This window comes from Astyanax mexicanus, chromosome 15, assembly GCF_023375975.1.
Source record: "Astyanax mexicanus isolate ESR-SI-001 chromosome 15, AstMex3_surface, whole genome shotgun sequence".
Classification (NCBI taxonomy): Eukaryota; Metazoa; Chordata; class Actinopteri; order Characiformes; family Acestrorhamphidae; genus Astyanax; species Astyanax mexicanus.
Genome location: NC_064422.1, coordinates 18263212 through 18287907, shown reverse-complemented (window position 1 = coordinate 18287907; position 24696 = coordinate 18263212). Strand labels below are relative to the sequence as shown.

General features: G+C 38.8%; 1 protein-coding gene across 1 annotated transcript in view; it reads left to right on the top strand.

Annotated features, from left to right (window-relative positions):
- fam53b (family with sequence similarity 53 member B) overlaps positions 1–12245 on the top strand; it is a 52461-nt gene extending 40216 nt beyond the window's left edge. The window contains exons 4-5 of the mRNA XM_007238990.4: positions 187–893; positions 8888–12245. Of these exons, the coding sequence (XP_007239052.3) occupies positions 187–893; positions 8888–9211 (1031 nt within the window). The 3' untranslated portion in view covers positions 9212–12245. The remainder of the gene's footprint in view (positions 1–186; positions 894–8887) is intronic.
- The last annotated feature ends 12451 nt before the right edge of the window (positions 12246–24696 follow it).

Here is a 24696-nt window from a genome sequence, read left to right as displayed (position 1 = left end):
ATTGTAATCCAGATGAATGGTAATATTTGTAGAGTAGATAAATCTGCAGGTGCAGATTAATAAGTGTGCACTGATTTAATCCAGTATGAATATGCTGTGTGTAGTAAAGTATTTGATAAAATAAATTCAACTCGTACAGCATTACCATAGTTTAATGTACTGGTTTTTATTTTCTTGTTGTTCCAGAGGCGGGCCGGTGGCCGGATGTTAGCCGTAGCTTTGGGGTCCGACAGAGGCCGGTGGGCTCTAGTCTGGAGAGCCTGTGGGATGTCCTGCCGGAAGCCGGTGCGGCAGGGAACATCAGCGGCCTGCTGCGGGACCTCAGCCTCAGCGAAACGGCGAACGCCACCACCGCACCGCCCAGCAAGCGGCAGTGCAGGTCCCTCTCCTGCTCGGACGAGCCGGCCTGCCGGTCTCCGTGGCGACCGCAGGGTTCTCGGGTGTGGACGACAGTGGAGAAGCGGCGCTGCCACAGCGGGGGCAGCGTCCAGCGCGGGTCCACCTTGTCTTCGTCCGCGTTCACTCAGAGCGGCTTCGCCGGCATGCAGCGCAGCTCCAGCTTCAGCCTCCCCACCCGCTCTGACCTGCTGGAGCTGCCGGCTTTTGGCACCCTCCAGCGGCAGGCTTTCACTCCGTTCTCCACCGCAGTCTCCGAAACCCCCCACTACCTCTCTCACGAACAGATCTGCCTGGCTGAGCCCAGCGGAGGACCCTCCGAGGCCAGTTCCCCAGAATCCACCCCGGAGCTGGACCGCCGGGCCGGGCAGGGTGGGCTCTCCCGCAGCCGCTCTCAGCCTTGCGTCCTCAACGACAAGAAAATCGGAGTGAAACGCCGCAGACCTGCCGACTCACACAAACACAGGCCCTCTCTGGACCTGGCTAAGATGACCCAGGTAAGATCATTTGATCATTGAGATTGAAATTGGGTGTTGCTTTTAGTTGCTGTAAGTTGTTTGCACTCACTGTAGTCGGATGCCAGTCAGCTTGGCTCAAGCTGAGCATAGTCTGGGATGGTTTTAAACAGGTTTCTAAATGACTAAAAACTTGGCTTTACAGAAACAATACCATCTGCCAGCAGGAGAACATTACTCTTTTCTTTGGTTATAAACTAGCACTGAACTAAGCCACCACTGCAACAAGTCAGCTGGTGAGCGGAAATGTGTTTGCCAACCACTTCTGGTCAGATCACCCAGGACACATGATAATGCCAGGCAAGAATGGGGCCAATCTGCGGTTTCCTGCTGTTAAACCGGCAATGGGGGACCAAATCCACATTAATGTCTCATGTAAAACTAATGTAGACCATTTAACTTGCTATACTCTGGTCAGCTGCATTCTGTCAGAGCTGTGTGCTACATACTACACAGCTCTGGGGAAAAATGTACAGACCACTTCAGTTCCTGAATCAGTTTCTCTGATTTTGCTTTTTATAAGTATATGTTAGAGTAAAAGGATCATTGTTGTTTTATTCTATAAACTATAGACAACTACAGACATTTCTCCAAAATTCCAAATAAAAAAAAGTTATTTAGAGCATTTCTTTGCAGAAAATAAGAAATGCCTAAAATAACAAAAAAGATTGTGTTATTTCAGCCATCTCCAAATTGGTGAGAGTGGAAGGGTGTGGGCTTCTCTGGAAGAGCAGTGAATGGAGTGAGTCACAGTGGGAGAGGTGTGGAACAACACTGTGGTTTAACACCATTTCACACCTTTTATCAGATCTGAGTTTTCAACCTTCACAAGCTTACAGATATGACTGTCACCAAGGTACTTACCCAGCAAACATGGAGTTTAGAAAAGGTTCCCAGGCATCTAACATTATGGAAATGTTTGATTAAAGTTGCACTCAGATATTTGGCAAATGAATATGACAAAAAAGGCTGAAGCATTTAGAGTAGGGGTGGGCGATATGATATAATATATATGGTAAATATATATTATATAATAATATATGATTTTCGCGATAACTTCCTGATATGACAAAACACTGAACTAAAAAAAATATATTTCAAGAATACACTACTGCAACAAAATGAAAATTAAATTTTATTATTGCATATGATATATATGTCACAAGTGAGATAACAAATACAAGATTTTTATCAGATTTTTAACAGAAGAATGATTCAGAATGTCATGATACTAATAACACTAATAATGCACTCCAAATATCTCCATATAGTCAAGATTAAAGTAAACGTAAAGTGAATATTACTGTGCACATATAATCTGTCTCTAGTTGATATATAAAAGGAAATGAGAACAGTGTGAATATTCCTTTTGTTAAAAAAATAAAAACAAAATAGTACCCTAATTCGATAATTATGGGTGAGTGATATGGCACAATATTTCAGAGTATAATATGGTCACAATATTACAAATCATTTTTGGCAATATTATTGCGCACAATATGATATAATACGATATGCCACACCCCTAATTTATAGTGATTAGGCTTGTTTTCAGCAGCGACGGCACAAAACAGAGTCACAAAGATTAAAAATGACATGAGGCTCTCACAGGAACTGTGAACAGTCTGGAACAGGAACAGTCTGTCATCAAATCTGCGAGTAATCCAGTTCAGAAAAACAGTTAGAATTGTGGTTTAAACATGCACTGACTCCAGGAGACAATATTAGGCTGGTAGTTTTAATTTTAAGTTATGGCCGATCAGTGTCTAAAAGCAAACCCAGTTATTTCAGTATGGGTGTGTCCAGGCATACTTTCCCCTTATGGGCTGCACCCACGCGCCCAGGTGAAAGACAGTAAATAAGAGAGCGACAGTTTCCATGCACTGATTAAAATGGTCATTTTTACAGTTTTTAGCAATGCTGGAATCGTTACACCCTCACTGCTGGGATTATGTTGGTGGAAACTGGTTGTAGATCAGAGTCCAGACTATTCCTCTATGATCACAGTCCCCGGTGTAGAGGCAGGGGAAGCAGATGGCCCATCTGGACAATACTGTATGTCAGTAGGCCGACCCTGGTGCTGACCCTGTCTGGAAATATACACTTCTAGATATATCCTCTCACAATAGATTAAGGTATTTTTGGTACATAATTCACATTAGAGGTCTGGTACGTTTATGTAGGTTTATGTTCTCCTCAGGTCGTGTGTAAAAGCGAGTGTTCTGTAGATGTCGTAAGAGTTGGAGGTGGATGATATATTGTGTGTTAACATCACATTTAGAAAGTAAGCTGTCAGCCATATCAGAACAATAATCTGTTTTTACTTTCAGTTACAGAACCACTTCACACAACAGCTGTACACCGAGTTCAAATGAGGTGTTTTTGGGGTTTCTAAGAGTGCGTCACAGTTCTGTACTAATTTCTGTCACTAACTAGTGTTTGAGTATGTAGTACAGATAAAAACCCAGACACATCCAATGGCCTCAACCTTCAGATAATTGTTAAGAGAACCTAGGGACATGTTTAACCCTTAGAACCCTAGGCTGTTTTGGTGTGTGTTTTCTTTGTTTTTGTCAGTTCCTCTTTCAGGTCTTAAAACACAGTAATTATATCAGACAGCCTCATTCCCTGATCTCTTTTACTCCAGAAGACAAACGGCTGCTCAAAAATATAATCATTTAAAATGTGAAAGGAAGCAAAATTGATATTTTCCTGGAACTGATCATGTTTTGGTCAAAAATTTACCAAGTGACCCATTTTTGAATGTATAGACTATAAATATATTCACACCTAAGATATATTTTCAAAAATGTTCTACAGAGAGACTAGAGTGTTTATGAGTTGAAAGCATAAGAATATTGATGAGTTTATTACTTTGAAAAAATACATGGAGAAACAGCATCAGGTGCTTTTATTTTTCTTGATAATCACACCTCTAGGATACATGTATATTACTAAAAACCACCTGACACTCAGGGCAGCCTATGCCTTTCAGTATTTTAATCAGGACCAATATGACCAATATTCCAACTAATAACAAAACTAAATACTATACTACATGTTTATTTTCAGCTGCAACAAATATAATAAAAAATATAACAAAGAGTTATTCCTCTAAATAATGAGAAACACTTTTATTTAGGACACACAATGAAAACTATATACCAAAATGTAAACCTTTTAGTCTAAATAATTACAAATGTTTAGTGCACAATAACTACTTAGTTAAAATTTGCAATAAAATAAAAACTATATAAAGTAGTGGGCACACCATACCTAGCTTTAGTTTGAGTAAAGCAGGTAGTTTCACACTTTTTCTGTGGAAACATTTGAGTCATTTACTGATATTATTTAGTTTGAAACATTATATAAATATGTTTGAAGCACTAGAAAAAATATTATTGGTTGGGGAAAAGCAAATTGCTCGTTTTGTTTTGTAGTGGGGAAAGTCCCTTTGAGGAATCAGTGCTAATGATGAAATAATGCAATTTATCCAGAGACCTGAAAGTGAATGTAAACACAACTGACTGTGTTTTGAGCAAATAAATATAGTTATAATGTTATAGGTTCTAAATCCATTTAATTTAGCTTACAATTAAGTTGAATTCAGTATAGTTCAGACTGAGGAACCCTGAGTGTTCATCCCACGTAAATAGTCTCTGCATACACATCCCATCATCCGAGTGAACACCTGAGATACTGTGGCGGCCATATTATAGCAACACCCTTGCAACCATCAGATATGGCATGGAAACTGGCTCACAGCAACTTGCCCTGCTGTTTATCTTACAACTGCCTAGTAACATCTCCTGGCAACCACCTTTACCCTTTACAGCATACCAACTCCTTCACAATAGCTTACTAACCACTATATTTACATGAAACAATGCCCGGAGCATAATCAAAACAAGAGCTGTTACACTGGTTTTACAGTTTTTTTTATTTTTTTATTTTATGTAAATTTATTTTTATCCCATTTTCTCCCCAATTTACAAGGCCAGTTACCCAACCCACTCATTAGGACACAAGGAGGGTGAAAACAAGGACATGCCTCCTTTGATACATGAAGTCAGCCACTGCCTCCTTAAAAACTGCTGCTAATGCAGCATTGCCGAGCAGCATCACAGTGCACTCGGAGGGAAGTGCAGCGACTCGGTTTCAATACATCAGCTCACAGATGCCTTATGCTGATCAACATCACCCTTTGAAGTGATAAGGGGGGAAGCACGCCATCTACCCACCCAGAGAGAGCAAGGCCAATCGTGCTGATGGCAAGCTACATAAATAGGATTCGAACCAGCGAACTCCCGATCAAAGTGGCAGCTCTTAGCCTGCTGGACCACTCAGAGCTCTGGTTTTACCCTTTTTATATGTATTTATTACTCATACACTCCTGACTGAGCAAAACAAAGCTAGCAAATGTAGATTTTAGCAGTGACCATTAGCAGGAACATACATTTAGAGAGCTAGAGATGCGGTGAGAACATCATAAAGGTCTTTTTAACAAGGATTTATTCCTGTTTCTATAATGATGTTGTGTGTGTCTGTGTGTGTTTAGGTCATTCTCTCTTGCTCTTTCTCTCTCCTCCTACGCTGGTTTAGTGGGTGTGTGGAATGTCGCTCTGCTGGGGGAAGGGGTACTGGGACTAAACATCATGCTTTTCTGTTCAGACATGATTTTAGCAAGTGCCACACACATGCACACACACACAAGCTCTGAACCTAGTCCTTGTTCTGTTTGTACTATAATACTATAATTATGGAGCATGGGGAATGATGTTCCACAGGTAGGAGAATGCAGGTATTGAAGTCTAACCAAAGAACTCTTGCTGCTGAAGAGTGGTGGGTCCTGAACCGTAGTCTGCCGTGAGGAGGACGGTGATGTTACCCACTACAACAAACAAACAATAGAGCTGGGTATCGTTAAAAAAAAGTTTGGTACCGATACTCATACAGTACTTTGAATTCGATATCGATACATTTTTCTAAATTGTAACCAAAAATACAAACAAAAAAAAAGTAAATATTCTCAAACAGCTTCAATTAGTAATCTCATACTGTAATCAGACATCAGAGATGCTACCATACTTTTGGATCTTGTTGGAACAAACAAACCATGAGCATGTTTGTTAATGGTACTCTATTAAGAACAAAAACAATAGTGTCAGTATTACGGCTTAAACTACAAATATTTTCACTAAGCTTATTACTGGAAACATTTCAGTTTTTAATAGTTATTTGTAGGAAATATCAGCATAAGATTCTCAAAATTAAAATGAAAATAAATTATATTTATTCAAGCGACGTCAATCAGTTTAAAATGTATTATAATATTCAGTGGTGTGCGGTGAGGCCCTTCTAACCCTTCAGAGAAGAGGTGACAATAGGTGCATGTAAATCATTACATAATATTTAATAAGGAAATATATATTATAGTTATTGTAACTATAAGCTTAAATTTTATAAATTAACTAAAAAAAAAAAAACAGCAACTAATTCAAATAATCTGACTGACAGCGGTTCTAACCAATCAAAACTGCTTTTTAACATGGGTTCTGCCCCCATGTGTGTGACTGCCCCTTCTGCTGATTTTAAGAAGGGTGTAGTAATGAGTCTGTTAGCAAAATCATAGGACAATCTAACCAATTAGATTCATGATTTTCACTACGGGGGTGGAGCCATGGCTGTGTAACCCCTTCTCGGCGTTCCAGTGAAGGTGCTGCACTTTGATTAGTCGTAACATGGAGCGCATGCTGGATTAGTTCTATAGTTAGCTAACTATCATGGATTATAGATTAGTGAATGAGAGATGGAGCGATTAAAGAGAGAGAGGGAGACTGAGAATGAGAGCAAACGAGAGACAGACAGCGCGAGTGACAGAATGAGCACCTGAGAGATTTCAGCACAACGGCAGTGTGTGGACGGTGTTTCTGTGCACGCTCTCCATTTATGTGCGTTTCCTGTAAAGTACCAAAAACAGGCACCATTTTTTTTGACCTACTCTGTAGTACCAAACATTTCAGTCGGTGCTTTTTGGGTATCAAATTATTTGAATTATATAGAATTTTAGTGTTCTTTGGTGTAGTTGTAGCTGATGTACCGGGGTTAAACAATGGACCTGGTTTTAGACCACAATAATTTATTGTCCCGACGAACAGTTCTGGTGGAAACAGGAGAGTTGAGGTGCACATTGAATTCTGACGTGATTTGGGCAGCCGTGGTTTTGTGTTTTTGGATAAAATCCGGGTTAGCACCCGAACATCCCTTTCAGACAGCTTCCTCCACAGTTGCATCCACAGTTAATCCTGTTGGATGTGGTTGGTCCTTCTTGGTGGTATGCTGACATTACCCTGGATACCGTGGCTCTTGATACATCACAAAGACTTGCTGTCTTGGTCACAGATGCGCCAGCAAGACGTGCACCCATAATGTTGTGTGCATTGCAATTTTTTGAGCAAAACTTTGCTCTTACCCTGCTAGCTTCTATGGCGTCATTCACTGAAAACACGTGACCCTGTAGATCGAGGAATGTTAAATACCTGCAAAACCTCAGAAATGGAACAACCCATCCATCTGCACACACTATCAGGCCTTAGGCCAACTCCCATCATTTACCTGCTTTTATCATGAGCATGCTGTCTGGTGTTAAACCTCACTCGCACTATAAGATTGCACCTCAAGACCTTTACAGATGTGGGTGTTTCTGAGCTGTCTCCTGAGGTAACACCTCAACACGTCTGTGCTATTGTGTGTATGTATGTGTGTGTGTGATCTCAGCACCCTGTGGAAAAACAAGACTTGATTTACAAACCAAATATTCAGTCTCTCTAGCAACCATGCCAAACTGTGGCTAACGCAACGCCTAGGCCTATGTTAGAAGTGTGTGTGAGGGAAAGAGTGAGGGGGATTCCCCTATAACGTGTGTTCAGACACACCGTTTCACGAAATGATAAAGTATATATCCTGTCCAATTATATTTGGAAGGGGAGGGGTCTATTCTAGAGAGAGAGTGCCACTTTAAGGCACACCGTATTATATAAGGTGCACTATCAATAAACATCTATTTTCCGGTGTATTTTCATACATAAGGTGCACCGGATTATAAGGCGCATTATTTTTAAAGTCAAACAATCGCTATATGTTCGTCTACACAGATTTTCCTCCTTGAAACTGATTATTTGGGTTAGTAAAGCACTTCCATTTATTTACAGTAAGCGTAGATTTCCAGAGTGTTCCGGTAAGCCAGGGCGACATTAGCTAGCGGTTCGTCCCACATAGCTTGTTTTAACACGGCAAACTGGAAGGCTACAGTACGATATACTCACCTCTGAACAGCAAAAGAGAGCTAACTAGCACTTAGCATGGTTAGCAGGTAATGCTAAGGCTGCTACAGCAGTGTTAACTGGGGTTAGCAGATAACTACAGTCTGATATACTTGCCTCTGAATGGCGAAAAAGGTAACTAGCGCATAGTGTGGTTAGAGAGTAATGCTAATGCTGCTCCAGCAGTGCTAGCCGGGGGAAGGAGCAGGCTACAGTTCTACATACTCACCTCTGAAAAATAAAAAGTGACAGAGCTAACTAGCATTTAGCACGGTTCACGGGAAATGCTAATGCTGCTCCAGCAGTGCTAGCTAGTGCTAGTTGTCAAACGGGAAGGCTAATATACCCACCTCTGAACAGCGAAAGAGCGAAGTAGAGCTTGGAGCAGTTGGTAGGTAATGCTAATGCTGCTCCAGCAGTGATAGCCGGAGTTAGCAGCAGGCTACAGTCTGATGTACTCACTTCTAAACGGCAAAGATCTAACTAGTGCGGTTAGCGAGTAATGCTAATGCTGCTCCAGCAGTGCTGTCTTTTTCTGTCATAATAAAGTAAAGGGGAAGAGGCTTATACTATAGTATAATATAAAGTCTGATTTTTTTGTCTGCAGTAAAATGTAACGCCTGTTTTTTTTCTGTTTATTTGTTTTCCCCACAGAAACAGAATTTCCAGAGCCTCAGCTGTCCTGGCTTTACCGGTGACGACTGCTGCCAATCAAGCCAAACCCCACCCTCAGTCAGGAGCCCTGCCCACCAGAACGACATCCCGCCCACTTCCTCTGCGTGTGACCAGGGGGTGGAACCTCGGCACAGCCCCAAAGAGGCCTCAACTGTCATCGACGAATCAGATGGAGGCATCTCTGGGTGCGTGGACTGGACGGCCAACGGGAAGGAATTGGAGCCTCCATGGGCGGGGCTTTGCGGACTGAGGAGGGACGTGCTGGGCGGAGAGCTCGATATCGAGCAGATTGAGAGAAACTGAGAGAAAATTAAACGGACCAGATAGAAACTGCAAGAAATTAGATATTCAAGTGAAAGTCTGTTAAACAGTGGATAATATATCTAATATTCAAAATATTGTATGATTATTTTAATTGTTTATGTATTTTTGTGGGTTTTTTCATTTAGTTACTGAATAACAAGCCTTAGGAAACTTGCACACACAGATACCAAGGAGTTAAATTAGATGTCTCTAAAAAAAAGTCTAAAAGTAAGTTAAATGATAATCTTCTTGAATTCTTATAGTACGAAATATTAAATATGTTACCCACATCTAAGCTAATTTCACTTGTCAACATCTACACTTCTTGCAGTGTTGTTGGTTCCAATGCTCTTTGAAGACGTCTCCTCTCCTGGCATTGTCTTGTCAGTAGCGCTGGTCTAATGGCCTGGATTTGGATTTTTGTTGATCCAGTGATTTTCCTGTTTTGCGCTGTTGGATCAGAGGGGAGTACCAGGGTTGACGTATTTTCGGAGTTTTGGAGCGAGACTCAGGAGAAACGAACGCTTATGCAAGTTGCAAGTGGAACTGTGGGACATTAGGACGACTCAGGTTGAAACTTAAAGCGATAGTTAAGCAGAAAAATCGGATTTACACAATACGGATTTCCCATTTAAGTGCAGTCGATCAGCTGAGACGACGTGGAGTATGTTTGTGTGGAGTTCAATTCTATATATGTTTGCACTGGAGCTACGAGGCTGCTGCAGTTCATTAAGGAAATATAAACACTAAGTATGTACATTCATTTTACATCAGTTGAGTGCATCTTCAGCTCACAGAGATAAGTCTGGGGCTTCTAACCAGAGATTCTATACATTTATACATACATTATCTGAACTGATAATACATTCACAGCACATATAGCAGTTCTAATAGCCTGTGCTATTACAATCTAATGGAACATATGTAGCCTATTTTCTTGAAATGTTGTATTGTGTTATGTGTAGAGAAGATATATCAATATGGATAAGTGTAGATGGGTATGGATGAAGGTTTGTGTAGAGATGGATATGAGAAAGTATGAGTATGGTTAAGGATATACAGCTCTGGGGGAAAAAAAAAATAAGAGACCACTTCAGTTTCTGAATCAGTTTCTTTGAAAATTTTGCTATTTATAGGTAAATGTTTGAGTAAAATTAACATAATTGTTTTGTTCTATAAACTACAGACAACAGTAGAGCATTAGAACAGTAGAGTAATTTAGAGCATTTATTTGCATGAAATGAGAAATGGCTGAAATAAAAAAAAAAGATGCAGAGCTTTCAGACCTCAAATAATGCAAAGGAATATTTGGTAGAATAAACCTGATTTTAATCACAGTTTTCATGCATCTTGGCATCATGTTCTCCTCCACCAGTCTTACACACTGCTTTTGAATAACTTTATGCCTTTACTCCTGGTGCAAAAATTCAAACAGTTCAGCTCGGTTTGATGGCTTGTGATCGTCCATTTTCATTTTGATTATATTCCAGAGGTTTTCAATTTGGTAAAATCAAAGAAACTCATAATTATTAAGTGTTCTTTTATATTTTTTTTCCAGAGCTGTATATAAGTATGGGAGAGTATAGGTGAATTTGGATAGGAAATAAGGAAAGTGAGTATGTATGAGTATAGTGGAGTTAGTAGTATGGGATAGTATTGTGAGTGGATGGCTATAAATGAGTATGGATATAGGAGCATTGGTAGGTATAGGGGTATGAGGAAAAAACTATAGTATGATTGAGTATGGCTGGGTTTGACTGAGTATTGGTAAGTATGTATGGTTATAGGGTGAGTTTGTATAGATATAGGAGAGTATGCTTATGGATGGGCATAGATGATTAGCTGTTTTTAAGAACTTTATACAAGATAATGTTAATGTGCTGTATATTATAAAGTAATAAAGAACAAATACTGGATCAGTATCAGCCAATACTCAGAAAACTACTGTTGGGGTGAGTTCTGGAGGTGGTCATCCAACATCTTCCTAACCTTACTAACATTTTTCTTGCTGAAAGCAATCAAATACTTGCAGCAGAGCTCCAAAGTCTAATAAAAAAGCCTTCTCTGTAGAGATGAGACAGTTACTCCAACAAAAGCTGAATTAACTGATTTTTTTTTAATATCCTAAAACTATTCATAAGCTTGTGTTCCAATACTTGTTAATTTCATCCATATAGTGTATATTAGCCTCGCAGCTCCAGTGCAAATCTTAAGAAGTAAACTTCAGGACATGACTATGCTGATGGACTGTACTGTAGTTGATGTACAAGGATAAACTGTACTGTAAATTTGATTCTTTCTGCCAAACTTGAAGGACTTTCGGAACGTCAGTTTTTTTTTTTTTTTTTTAGAAACAGAGCGTAACGTGGCAGAAACGTCTGTGGTAGATGCTCTGGATCACAGCTACACTCTGATCGGTTGGACTGGCGGACTGGCGGATGGAGATTTTGTAGCTTTTTTTGTTTTTTCTTCGTAGAGAACGTGGAGCGTATAAGCGCAGCACTGCGTTCTCAGAGCGTTACATGTAGCCTGACTGCCTGTCTGTGCTGTATGAGGAGTGAACGGATGACGTTTTTTTTTTTTTTTTTTTTTTTTCTCTTTTAGGGCTGTACACATTCTCTACTCCGTTCATTCCGAGAGTACATGGCATCACCGCATCACGAGAAAATAAAGATAAAGGACTTTGAGAACTGCGTGCAGAGGCTGTGCACTCCTACGATGGAGTTGGACTTACTATTGAACTCTTACACACACACACACACACACATTCACACTGCATCTCACGTACACACACACATGCGTACACACACACACTCACACTCTCACCCTGCACGCACACATGCGCTTCGTGAAAGCGTAAAGCTTAAAGGGCTTCAGGTTTTAACACTGAATGGTCATTTCAGTCGACTGAGTTCCCCCTCCCTCTTCCAGCTAATAGAGTTTAATTCTGTTTTTACGACGTGTAACTACGAAAGGTGAAGCAAAATGTACTTATTTCTATACAAATAAACACTGTTTAAAATGTGTTTTTAAACCGGCTTCTGACTCGTGTATCGTCAAGCTGTGCACAGTGCTAACCCTTAGAAGTCACAGGTATTTATACAGGTGTTTAAGATCTTTGGATTTAAACTTCTTCAGTCTGTGACCTTAAGGCTGTGTCTCAATTCAGGGGCTGCATCCTTCGAAGGACTCATTTGAAGGCCGATTACATCACCGCGGTGCGACTAGGCTGTCCCATTTCGAAGACTCCTTCGAATGCGGCCAACGAATGCAGCCTTCTTTTCCTCGGAAACGAAGGATGCACCGGGTTTATCCTTCACAGCCTACAGTATCCCAAGATTCATTGCGTGCCGGCTTATTTCAGCGCGAAAAGTGCGTTGTCAGCAGCGGAGTCGGCTGTATTATGTAGTTTATATAGATATATATTTATATATTTATATAATATATAAATTATATAATATATAAATAATATTTATAATATATATAAGTATTTATATATTATATATTTATAGATATATGTGTATAAGTATTATTTAGTTTATATATGTAGTATCATGTTTAGTTTATAGATATAAAAATACATATATTTATTTACATAAACTAAATAATATGTGTGTATGTCTTAATGTATTATTTAGTTTATTTATGAGTATTGTTTAGTTTATATATATAGTATATATAGTATATATATATATAAAACTAAATAATACTTTATTCTAATTAATTCGCTTTTTTCCACCCATTCACATTTAAATTATTTAAGTAGCTGCACAGTTAATTAACCTGGACTTAATTAATTTGGTATTTTGTGGTCTGAAGCAAAACTAGATCAAAATCTGTGGCTCATTTCTCAGCTCTGATTTTGGTTGTGGCGGGAAGAATCTCAAACAGGAAACAGGAAATACTCCGTAGGGTAGACTGTCCCATTTCAGTAGAGCCGCTGCAGCTCACCCATCCTTCAAAGGACACACCTTCGTAGACGGCGTCCTTCGAAGGATGCAGCCCCTGAATTGAGACACAGCCTAAGTATACTGTATTTTTCATTATACAGGAGTTTCTCAAGCACCGGGGTGGGGGTAGTTTTAGCATTAGCTGCTAACTGCAATTTTCTCCCCGTTCAGAGGCGAGTATTATCAGCCTGTAGCCTGCTCCTAACCCTGGCTAGCACTGCTGGAGTAGCATTGGTATTACCCGCTAACCACGGCAGCTTTTTAGCTGTTCAGAGGTGAGTATATTAGCATGTAGTCTGAGCGTTTACGGTGTTAAAACAAGCTACGTGGGATGAACCGCTAGCTAATACCGCCTTGGCTTACCGGAGCACTCAGGGTTCCTCGGTGTAGCGCTGTTGGGCGACATTAGCTGCTAATGCTAATGTTTTAGCCTTAATACTGAAAAAAATTGTGTATCTAAGCTTACAGTAAATAAAAACTGAAGCAATTTACTAACCTAAATAAACAGTTTTCAGGAGAGAAATCTGAGTAGATTAATATCCAGCAATCGTTTGACTTTAAAAGAAAGTCTTTTTTTTATTATTAGTTTTGTTTACTTAGCTTAGCATTACTTAACTTAGCTTAGCTTCAACGCCCCGCCCCCCCACCACCCAGCATCCAGACCTGCTGAATTAGATGTTCCTTATAGTGTCTCTTAAAATGCGCCTTATAACATAGCAGAAAATAGACGTTCATTGAAAGTGCGCCCGAAAATCTTCCAGTGTTCTTTGTAGTGCGAAACATACGGTAGTTTAGTTTCAAGTATAATCTGCATGCAACTCATTTCAGACGGTCTAATCTGGTTAAAAATCCCAAACATAGGAAAGCTATCTAGTAACCAGCTCCTGACCAGCATAAAGTTTTGTTGAATTAGAATTAAGTGTTGCTGGTCGACCAGCTTGGATCATTCTGGTCATGATGGTATGAGAGAAATAAACATAGTCAGTGATCAATGAGTGGCTGGTATGTGGACATTAATAATAATATTAATAATAATAATAATAATAATGATTGAGTTTATTTAATGATAAAATCTCACCTTTTGACAGTAAACTCCCATCTACCCATCACAAGGTTTCTTTATACAGGTAGTTCCATCATTTAGCAAACCCCATTCCACTGGAAATATGCAAATGGTTTGTAAACTGTGTGTGTATACATATATGTGTGTGTGTGTGTCCAGTTAAGGAAGTGGTCAGACCCTCTCTGGTCATTCTGTGTACAGTGTGTGTTTGCGGAGTGCGTTGTTTATAAAACCTCCTCAACCTGGATCACTTCACACACTCCAGCCACTAACCAGCTCATAATCGGACCTTTCATAGATAGAGCTTTTTAAATAAAAGTTACAGAAGCTACGTTCACATTACCAGGCTGAAGTGACTCAAATCTGAATTTCTTTTTTTATTGCTCAAATGTGTCTCAGATCATATTTTTTTATGGTTGTGTGAACGTGCCAAATCCAATTTTTTCCATTTTAAGTCACTTTCATATGTGGTCCTAAATCAGATATGTACTTGATCAATGGATAAGCGACATGAATGTGAACAGTCAAATCAGAATTGGCAGATGTGTCTTTTTGCTTTTAAACATGCGCTACGTGCTTCTCTCTCCACACATCTCTTGGTGCAGCTGTGCAGCTATAGCAAAAGCAAACCGCCTGGCATTTTTTTTACCTCCTCAACCTGAACATGTACTTCAGACCAGCTGTTTACTCTCCAATCCAGCAAAGCTGCTCCACATATGAGCTGCTAATGCATCCGTTTGTCTTAGTAAAGCTACGAGTCGTCTCTCAAATATAAGTTTTTTTGTTGGTGAAGAAGGCGACGTTTATACATGTATCAATGTGCGCATGTGAGATTTCTCAGGGAGATTTTCGTTTATGTTACACACAGATACAGCTCACTTACATTTGTGAATGTGAACCGTCAAGATAATCAAATCCAATCTGAGCAAAAAATCAGATTTGAGCAATGTAGCTTGTAATGTGAACATAGCCATAGATTACCCTTCCAATCCGACCTAACCACCTCAAATACTATCACCCAGACCCTCGACTCCCAACCCCAAATACAGCTCTGGAAAAAAAAAAAAGTAAGAGACCATCTAAAAATCATGAGTTTCTTTGATTTTACCAAATTAAATTAAAAACCTCTGAAATATAATCAAGAGGAAGGTGGATGATCACAAACCATCAAATCAAACTGAACTGCTTGACTTTTTGCACCAGGAGTGGCATAAAGTTATCAAAAAGCAGTGTGTAAGACTGGTGGAGGAGAACATGCCAAGATGCATGAAAACTGTGATTAAAAACCAGGGTTTTAGTTTTTTTTTTTTTGCATTATTTAAGGTCTGAAAGCTCTGCATCTTTTTTGGTATTTCAGCCATTTCTTATTCTCTGCAAATAAATGCTCTAAATAACAATATTTTAATTTGAAATTTGGGAAAAATGTTGTCCGTAGTTTACAGAATAAAACAACAATATTCATTTTACTCAAACATACACCTATAAATAGCAAAATCAGAGAAACTGATTTAGAAAGAAAATGGTCTCTTAATTTTTTCCAAAACTGTGTATTCGCATGCCATGTTGGGTTTAGTGTTTGTTTAGTCCTACATAGGAGCAACTGAAGCTAATGTAGTACCACTCCCTGTAATATACACAGAGAGAAATAATTTATAACAATATGATTGGTCCATTTACCATGTTTTTGTTTAGGACAGGACGTATTGTCTCCCATGGATTTTGCCATGATCCAGGGAAGCTAAAAAATGCTGTGAGATGTGTATGGAGCCTCCTGCATTGAATGGATGTGATTTTCTGTCATTAACAATCCTAGTCAGACAATGCCAGTTATAGTTATTACCACCTACTGCACTGTCCACTGTGGGTGGTAATGCATTCTATAGCCCTCTCCAGACGGGATTAGTTTCTCAGGGGGACGTCTGTGAAGTCTGTGAAAAATATTTCACACTTTTACTCAGTGATAAAACTCTTGCATCTGGACTACAATTGAAAAACAGAAGGACCAGTGAGTTTTTAGGCTTTCTCGGTCACAACTTCGCGTTCAGTAGCTCCTCCATTTCCACTCCCATGGAAACGCACACCTAAAGTGTAATTACAATGCGTGGTAGTGGACAAGTAGCTATTTTATTAAACGCGAGGTGACGCAGAGTTCAGTGAAAAACTGTAGGTAATTCAGCCTGTAATTTTCTCAGATGAAAAACATATACATGGTCATTCCAGACGGAAATAAAATCCCAGAGGACCTCCTATAAAAGAGAAAATTACCCCAGGACCCAACTAATCTAGTCCAGAAAGGGCTTATGATGTATTCCTGGTACACCTGTAACACTGTGGATCAAGGAATGTTATATACCTGCTTCAGAAACTTCAAACAGGAAATATCCAATCCATCTGCATCCCCTATTAGACCATACTCTCATAATTCACCTGGCCTTGCCAAGAGCACACTGGCCAGTGTTCAGCCTTAATCACAAGATCGTGATCTCCTTAAAACCCCTGATTTTTTTTGGTTTGTTTTTTTGCATTTTGACATTGTGAATTAATAGTAATGAACTTTTATGCTTTATTGCTTTATTTTCTCTACACTATTTTATCTCTGACTATATATTTATTAATCTGCTGGGTTAAAAATGTGTTCACATCATTTGTATAAATGAGAAGAAGAACTTTGCGGTCAGAACAGTGAGGAATAAAGCAGGTCTGTTCCAGAGAGATGTCTGATAGCAACGCTACAGGAAGAGGCCGGGAGCGCTGACTCCACCACGCACGGACACTCTGAAAGCTGGGATTGATGGGGAAATGCTACATTATCATTTCAGTCGCCGCATACAAAGCACTGACTGGACAGCATGGCCTGACCCAAGACGACCACAGAGACCTCCCGGGTCTCCAGAGAACGTTGTGAACATCCAATGTGTTCTATAATGACGTTACAGCTACGACCTTCTGCGGAACCATTTAAAACCACCAAAAATGAATGGACCACTTCAGTTTATCTGATTTTGCTTGTTTAATCATAGAAACTACTGACAACATTTCTCCCAAATTCCAAATAGAAATATTGTCATTTAGAGCATTTATTTGCAGAAAATGAGAAATAAATGCTGAAATAAAAAAAGGTGCAGAGCTTTCAGACCTCAAATAATGCAAAGAAAACAAGTTCATATTCATACAATTTTTAGAACTTTCAGAAATCAATATTTGGTGGAATAACCCTGTTTTTTTATCACAGTTTTAATGCATCTTGGCATCATGTTCTCCTCCGCCAGTCTTGCACACTGCTTTTGGATAACTTTATGCCTTTACTCCTGGTGCAAAAATTCAAGCAGTTCAGCTAGGTTTGATGGCTTGTGATCATCCATCTTTCTCTTGATTATCTTTCAGAGGTTTTCAATTTGGTAAAATCAAAGAAACTCAATATTTGTAAGTGGTCTCGTTTTTTCCAGAGCTGTATAAAACGTTTTTATTATTATTATAATTAAAAGGTGCCTATACTCATATATACTTGTTCATGCCTGCCTAAAACCATAAAATACATATATACTACCTTAATATAGCCATCTATACTTCTATACACATCTATTCCTCCCTATTGCCATTCATACTCGCCTTTACCCACATGTTTACATCTATACTTGCAAAAACCCATCTACAGGTGCATCTCAAAAAACTTTAAATAGAAAATAAGAATATTATATAAGACCAACTGGTACTTTGGGCAGTGCAGGCAGTGTGCCAAGTCCTGCTGAAAAATAAAATCCACATTTTCACAAAAGTTGTCAGCAGAGGGAAGAAGCATGAAGTGCTGTAAGATTTTCCAGGAAATCACTGCACTGACTATAGATTTGATGCCAATCAGGTGCTTGAGCAGTCTCTTGTCATCTCAAGACTTGACTACTGCAACTCTCTACTGGCTGGTCTTCCACTGCGAGCAACCAAACCACTACAGTTAATTCAGAACGCGGCAGCACGACTCGTCTTCAATCTTCCGAAGTTCAGTCATGTGACTCCTTTGCTGCGTTCCCTCCACTGGCTTCCTGTTGCCGCCCGCATCCGATTCAAAACCCTGACGCTGGCCTACAAGGCAAAAAACGGACCAGCACCTTCATACCTGATGGCGATGGTCAAAGCCAGATCTGCACCAAGAGCTCTTAGAGCTTCCAGTACGGCTCGGCTCGAACCTCCATCACTCAAAACACACAAAAAACAGACATCCAGACTCTTCTCTGTGCTGGCACCAAGGTGGTGGAATGAACTTCCACTGGATGTCAGAACAGCAGAGTCACTCACGGTCTTCAAACGTCGACTGAAGACACATCTTTTTAAAGAGTTCCTAAACTAATAATAAAAAAAAAATAAAAAATAAAAAATAAAAAAAAAAAGGTTCCTAGGGTTCTTAACATGATTAAGCTCTATGTATCTCTTGATCCTAGTCTACAAACTAGCTTTGGATATCTTAAGTAACTTTGAAGCACTGTTGAAAGTCGCTCTGGATAAGGGCGTCTGCTAAATACCATAAATGTAAATGTAAATGTAAATGATAAAACACAGTGGATCAACACCAGCAGATGACCGACATGACTCTCCAACCCATCACTGATCATCAGTAAATTCTACATTTCATTTGTAAAGCAAGGGAACAGAGTCTGGAGGAAGAGTAGAGAGACACAGTCCAAACTGCTTGAGGTCTAGTGTGAAGTTTCTACAATCAGTGATGGTTTGGAGAGGCATGTCATCTGCTGGTGTTGACCCACTGTGTTATTGATATAATAAGTCCAAAGGACTTGGTGCACTGCCCACACTGCCTAAAGTACCAATTTGTCTTATATAATATTCTAAATTTCTGAGATACTGACTTTTGAGTTTCACATTTTGAACTAAATTACTGAAATAAAGTAACTTTTCAATGATATTAAAATTTTTGAGATGCACCTATATATATATATATATCTACCTGTACTCATTTGAACATGCTTGAACCATCTATACTAATAACTGCTTATACCTATCTTTACTCACCAATACTTTACTTTTTTCCATTCATACCTGCATATGCAGATCTATATCTGCCTATACCTATTTTATACCTACCTATACCCATCTATACCCACCTGATAAAGTAAATGAAAGTAGATGGTGAACAGCTTTACTACTGTGGTAGTTTAATCACAGTCACTCTTTCCGGCTCTAGATTTGTTCCTAAGAAGAGCTCATGAGATTAAGGTCTGGATGAGCTCCAAACCGTGTTCCACTCTCCACTGAGATCCCTCCATTTATCCTTCACCGCAGACACAATGCCCACCTGGGGAGTGCAGAGAAAGCCTTCCGAGAGTGATTTACGACACGCACTCCTGCAGAGGCACATTTATCAGCTCTCACTCCCACTCTGTTACACCAGACGAGGCCTGCTGAAGAATGGCCTGATTTAAAACAGCACGAGGTCCACAGGTTAATCTTTAAAGGCATGTCCGGTGCTTCTTTAGTTCTTTAGTCTAGCAGTGGAGCTACAAAACTCCAAGTATCAACAAGTTAAAAATCTAACAAGAAATGAAAACTTATACCCTACCAATTACTGTAAGCATGTTGCTAACAGTAGGTCTAAAGCTTGCCTCACTCTCTGAGAAATTCAGAAATATTTAAAACACTGATTTATGAGGTTTCTGACAATCTTCACTTTTAAAAGTAAAAGTTCTTTAAAAACCCTTTAAATTCCTTTTTTTAACACAAAAATCTCTAAACACAATTTATCACATGATCCTCGGGTCATTATGCTTAATGGCAATGGTAAGGCTCTTTGGAGTGATGATAGTGCTCCATCCCACACTTTTAGGATGAGTTGGAGTGTCATCACTAATTATGTAACATATGTTTGGACACACCTTCTCTTTTTCAATGCTTTTCCAATTTTCATGACTATTTACATTGTAGATTCTCACTGAAGGCATCAAAAATATTAATGAACCCATGTGGAGTTTTCTGTACTTAATAAAAAATGAGCTGTCCTCCACAGTGACCGGACCTGAACCCAATCCAGATGGTTTGGGGTGAGCTGGGCCACAGAGTGAAGAAGGCAAAGGGCAACAAGTGCTAAACACCTCTGGGAACTCCTTCCTTCAAGACTGTTGGAAAACCATTTCAGGTGACCACCTCTTGAAGCTCATTGAGAGAATGATGCCAAGAGTGTGCAAAGCAGTAATCAGAGCAAAGGGTGTCTATTTTGAAGAAACTAGAATAAAATATATATTTTTCTGTTGTTATTTCACCTTTTTTTCTTAAGCGCATAAAACTCCACGTGTTCATTCATAGTTTTGATGCCTTCAGTGAGAATCCACAATGTTAATAGTCATGAAAATAAAGAAAACGCATTGGAAAAGTGAGGGTGTGTCCAAACTTTTAGCTTGTACTGTACATGTCCTTACTAATACTCTCATTCTTATAGGGCTGAGGGCAATCGAATACCATTTTTCTCCCTATAAGGCGTGCTTAAATTAATTTAAATTTCCTAAAGATTTACAGTGTGCCTTATAATTCAGTTATATATGAATTTTACTAGACAGGTATTAAGGAGCAGTAAAGCCACTCTTCTGAAGTACAGCATTAAACGGAAGTTTCAGTAAAGTTTCTTCAGCACCGAGGTATTAGCACTGAGCATTATTAGCATTAGCTGCTAACCACAGTGCTAGCACTTTCTCTGTTCAGAGGTGAGTATATCAGACTGTAGCCTGAATTTTTCCATGTTAAAACAAGCTCTGTGAGATGAACCGCTTGCTAATATCACCCTGGTATACCGGAGCACTCAGGGTTCCTCAGTGTATTGCTGTTGGGCGGCGTTTATCATTGCTAAGTGCTGCTATCCCAGCAAGCTCTGCTGCTAACCGCGTCTAGCGCTGCTGCTAACCCTGCTAAAATACTGGAAATCTAAGCTTACTGTAAATAAACGGAAGCGCTTAACTCACCCAAATAAACTCAGGAGAGAAATCTGAGTAGATTAACATCCAGCATTCGTTTGACTTTAAAAGATTATTATTATTATTATTGTTTAAGATTTACAGTTTTTGTTTACTTTGTTTACTTCCTCCAGCCTCCCAATTAAAAAGGGAACATGGTGTCACCTCCTGGCCCTGTTTTCTGTCTGTCCATGTGACCTGTGCTCCTGTGTTTCTGTGTCAGTACTTTTCCACCTGTGTTAATTTGTAGCTCCGTCCCCTAGCCCCAAGTTTTTCTACTTCCCGTGTGTTATATAGCCCTAGTGTTTCAGTCAGTGTTCGTCGGTCTTTGCACCAACTCCTGTCGTTTTTTCTCTCTCAGCATTTGCTTGTTCTCATAGCCTTCGTGTTCTTCTATTTATATTTATATCTTCTTGTTTGTTTCTTGTTCAGTTCTGTTTGTTAGTTTATCTCTTATTTATTCCTTGTTTATTTATGTTCTCTAGTGTCGCCCGTTTGTTTTTGTTTGTTTCTTTGTTCTCTGTTTATTTGTTTATCTGTTATTTATTTAATAAATCTATAACTTATCTCTTACCTGCGATTACGTCCGCCTCCTCGTCTTCCTGCCTGCAGATCCTGACACATGGCGACACCCTTGTTCCTCACTAGTGTCGATTAAAATGCACCTTATAATCCAGTGCACTTTATGTATGAAAATAGACCAGAAAATAAATGTTTATTGATAGTGCGCAAAATATAATATTACAGCTAGGGATGCACAGAAGTGAAAATCATTCAAAATGATTTTAACATAGATTAAATACCAAAAAAAAAAAATGAACATTTAACGGGGATGAAAAGTTTGCTGTGGCATCATCACAAACATTGTTCACTTTAAATGATTTGGTCCATTAACTTCCCTCTCTCTCTCTCTCTGTAGTCTCAGTAAGTCTGAACTGTGTTTGTGTGAGAAAGTGGACACAATGACACCTACTTACCACAACACTCCATCACCATGGGTTACCTGCCTCTTCCAAACACAGGTGTGTGTGTTTAATTGTGCAGTGAAGTCATACAATTATCAACATGCATACAACTTTTAAACAGAAGGTGTTTAGGGGTGTACAGTGGGTACAGTGTGAGGGTGTTGGGGTCGTAGGGGTGTCAGATTATTATTAAGTATCTAAATTCTTGACCAAAGTAAGAGTTTTCCAATAAAGTGGCAAGTACAGGGCACTCAGAGATGCATAGTAATGAAGTAGATTTATTTCACTACTGTACTTGGGTACTAAAATGCTGTTTCTGTATCTACTGAAGTATTATTTTTTCTCCTCCTTCCACTTTTACTTTACTATATATTTTACTTTATTTTTACATTTTTATAAGCTGCATCGTTACTGGTTACAATTATAAAACTGTTACAAATCATTCCAACTATATACCACTATATTGTACTTTTACTTTTCGTACTTGAGTAGTCAATTTTAGAATAAACTACTTGCAATACTTAATTACAAAAATGTTGAATACTTTAGTACTTCTGCTTAAGTGTGGTGCTTAATGAATCCCCCTACTTCTGGGTCTCTGGTACTTTATACATCTCTGGTTGTACTGTAAGAGTGCAGGTGCTTCTAATAAAGTTGCCAGTGCAGAAAATAATAAAGGTGTTTCTAATAAAGAGACCAGTAAATGGAAGCACAATAAAGAGAATGCTAACAGAAAAGTAATAGGGAGGTTTGGGTTGCCTTGACAACCCAGTGCATTGTAAACATAGTGACGCTGGAGAAAGTGGGGAAAACTCCATTCCTGTACAACACAAACACACGCAGCTTCCTGTCTTGTCCCAGTGGCGTTGGCCAGACCGAACAGGAAATGACATAATGATGTGTTTGTTTAAGGAGAGTGAAAGCCAAGAATGGGGAATGCCACGGAGAGGAGTATAGCTGTGTGTGAATGTGTGTGTGTGTGTGTGTGTGAAAGAGAAAAAAAAGAGAGTGTGTGTGGGTGTGTGTGTGAAGGTATGAGTTATTTAGCATTGTACGCTTCAGTATGTATCTCCTACATTATATGAGCAAAAGTATTGGGACACCAACACAAATTGCATAACGATACAAATACACTATATACACCCAACCTACCACAAGGGTACAACAGCAATCACCTGGCAACATCGAAGCACCATTCTGAAAGACCATAGTGACTTTGTGGGATGCCACAGCAATTGCCTAGCAACCACCTCAACACACTGTAACACCATAGCAACCACATAAAAATCATAGCGACCTCTTAGTAAACCTCTTTATAAATTCATAACTTCGTAGTAACCACCAGGATTCCAAAGCAATCCCACCAAGCAATACCACTATCTCAGTAACTACCCGAGATATCATAGCAACCTCCTACCGACCAGCGCCATAGCAACATTATAGCAATGGCCAAGAAGACCTTAGTAACCAGCTAGCAAGCACTTAGCAAAACCATAGTACATACGTAAGAAACCATAGCAATGAACACCATAGAAACCACCCAACACCTACCTAGGTTACATAGTAACCACATAGCAAAACCATAGAAACCACTTGTCACCCTTTTGTCCTGTTTGCTCCTTTCCTTTGGGGCTATTCCTTGAACCACTAACGAGATCCAGCTGAGACAAGTTCCTGCTCAGTAGAATCTGGCTTCAGTAATAAAGGGCACAGGGTATTTTAAAAGCCCAGAGATGTCAAGTGCAAATACAGAAATATATTAGCTATATATATATATATATATATATATATATATATATATATATATATATATATATATATATATATATATATGTATTTAACATGATTACAGATATTTCATTTTTTATGTACAAGTTAATCAAACTTAATGCAAGTATGTATTGCGTTATACGGGAGAATACTTGAGAGCATTAAACAAATGATAGATAAAGAATACTTAAAGTGCATTTTCAATTTCTCAAACCTTATTAAAAACATAAAATATACTTTCTCTGTATTTTCATAATATGTCATTTTAATCAATAGGCTTTAAATTATATGTTGTGTTAATAGAAAATATACTGTATGTAGTGATATAAAATACTGCTTAAAGTGCATTTTAATGTAGTTTTTTTTTTCCAGAAGCATTATGGTGTACACAATATGTGCATCAATACCCATTAGTACAATAGTACATTTCAAGTTGCCAAAAGTTGTTCCAAAAAAGTACATTGACTATGTATGTGAGTATGTTTTAGTTTTAATGTTAAAAGTATGTACTTTTCCATGTTAACTACACTTTTAAAAAATATACTTATATGAATCCTTTTTTTTTTTTACAAGGGATGACATTTTTTTAATAAACAAAATAAAAGTCAACTATTCAATACATTTGAATATTCAATACAATATTTCTGTCATTATAGTGTTTGTATTTAAGCTACAGATATGTATATGCTTTGAAAATATATATCTGCTTCCATAAATTAAAGTGTAATAGACATGATTTGATAAAATGATAATGATTGGAGAAAGATATTGGTGATCAATAAAGTCATTT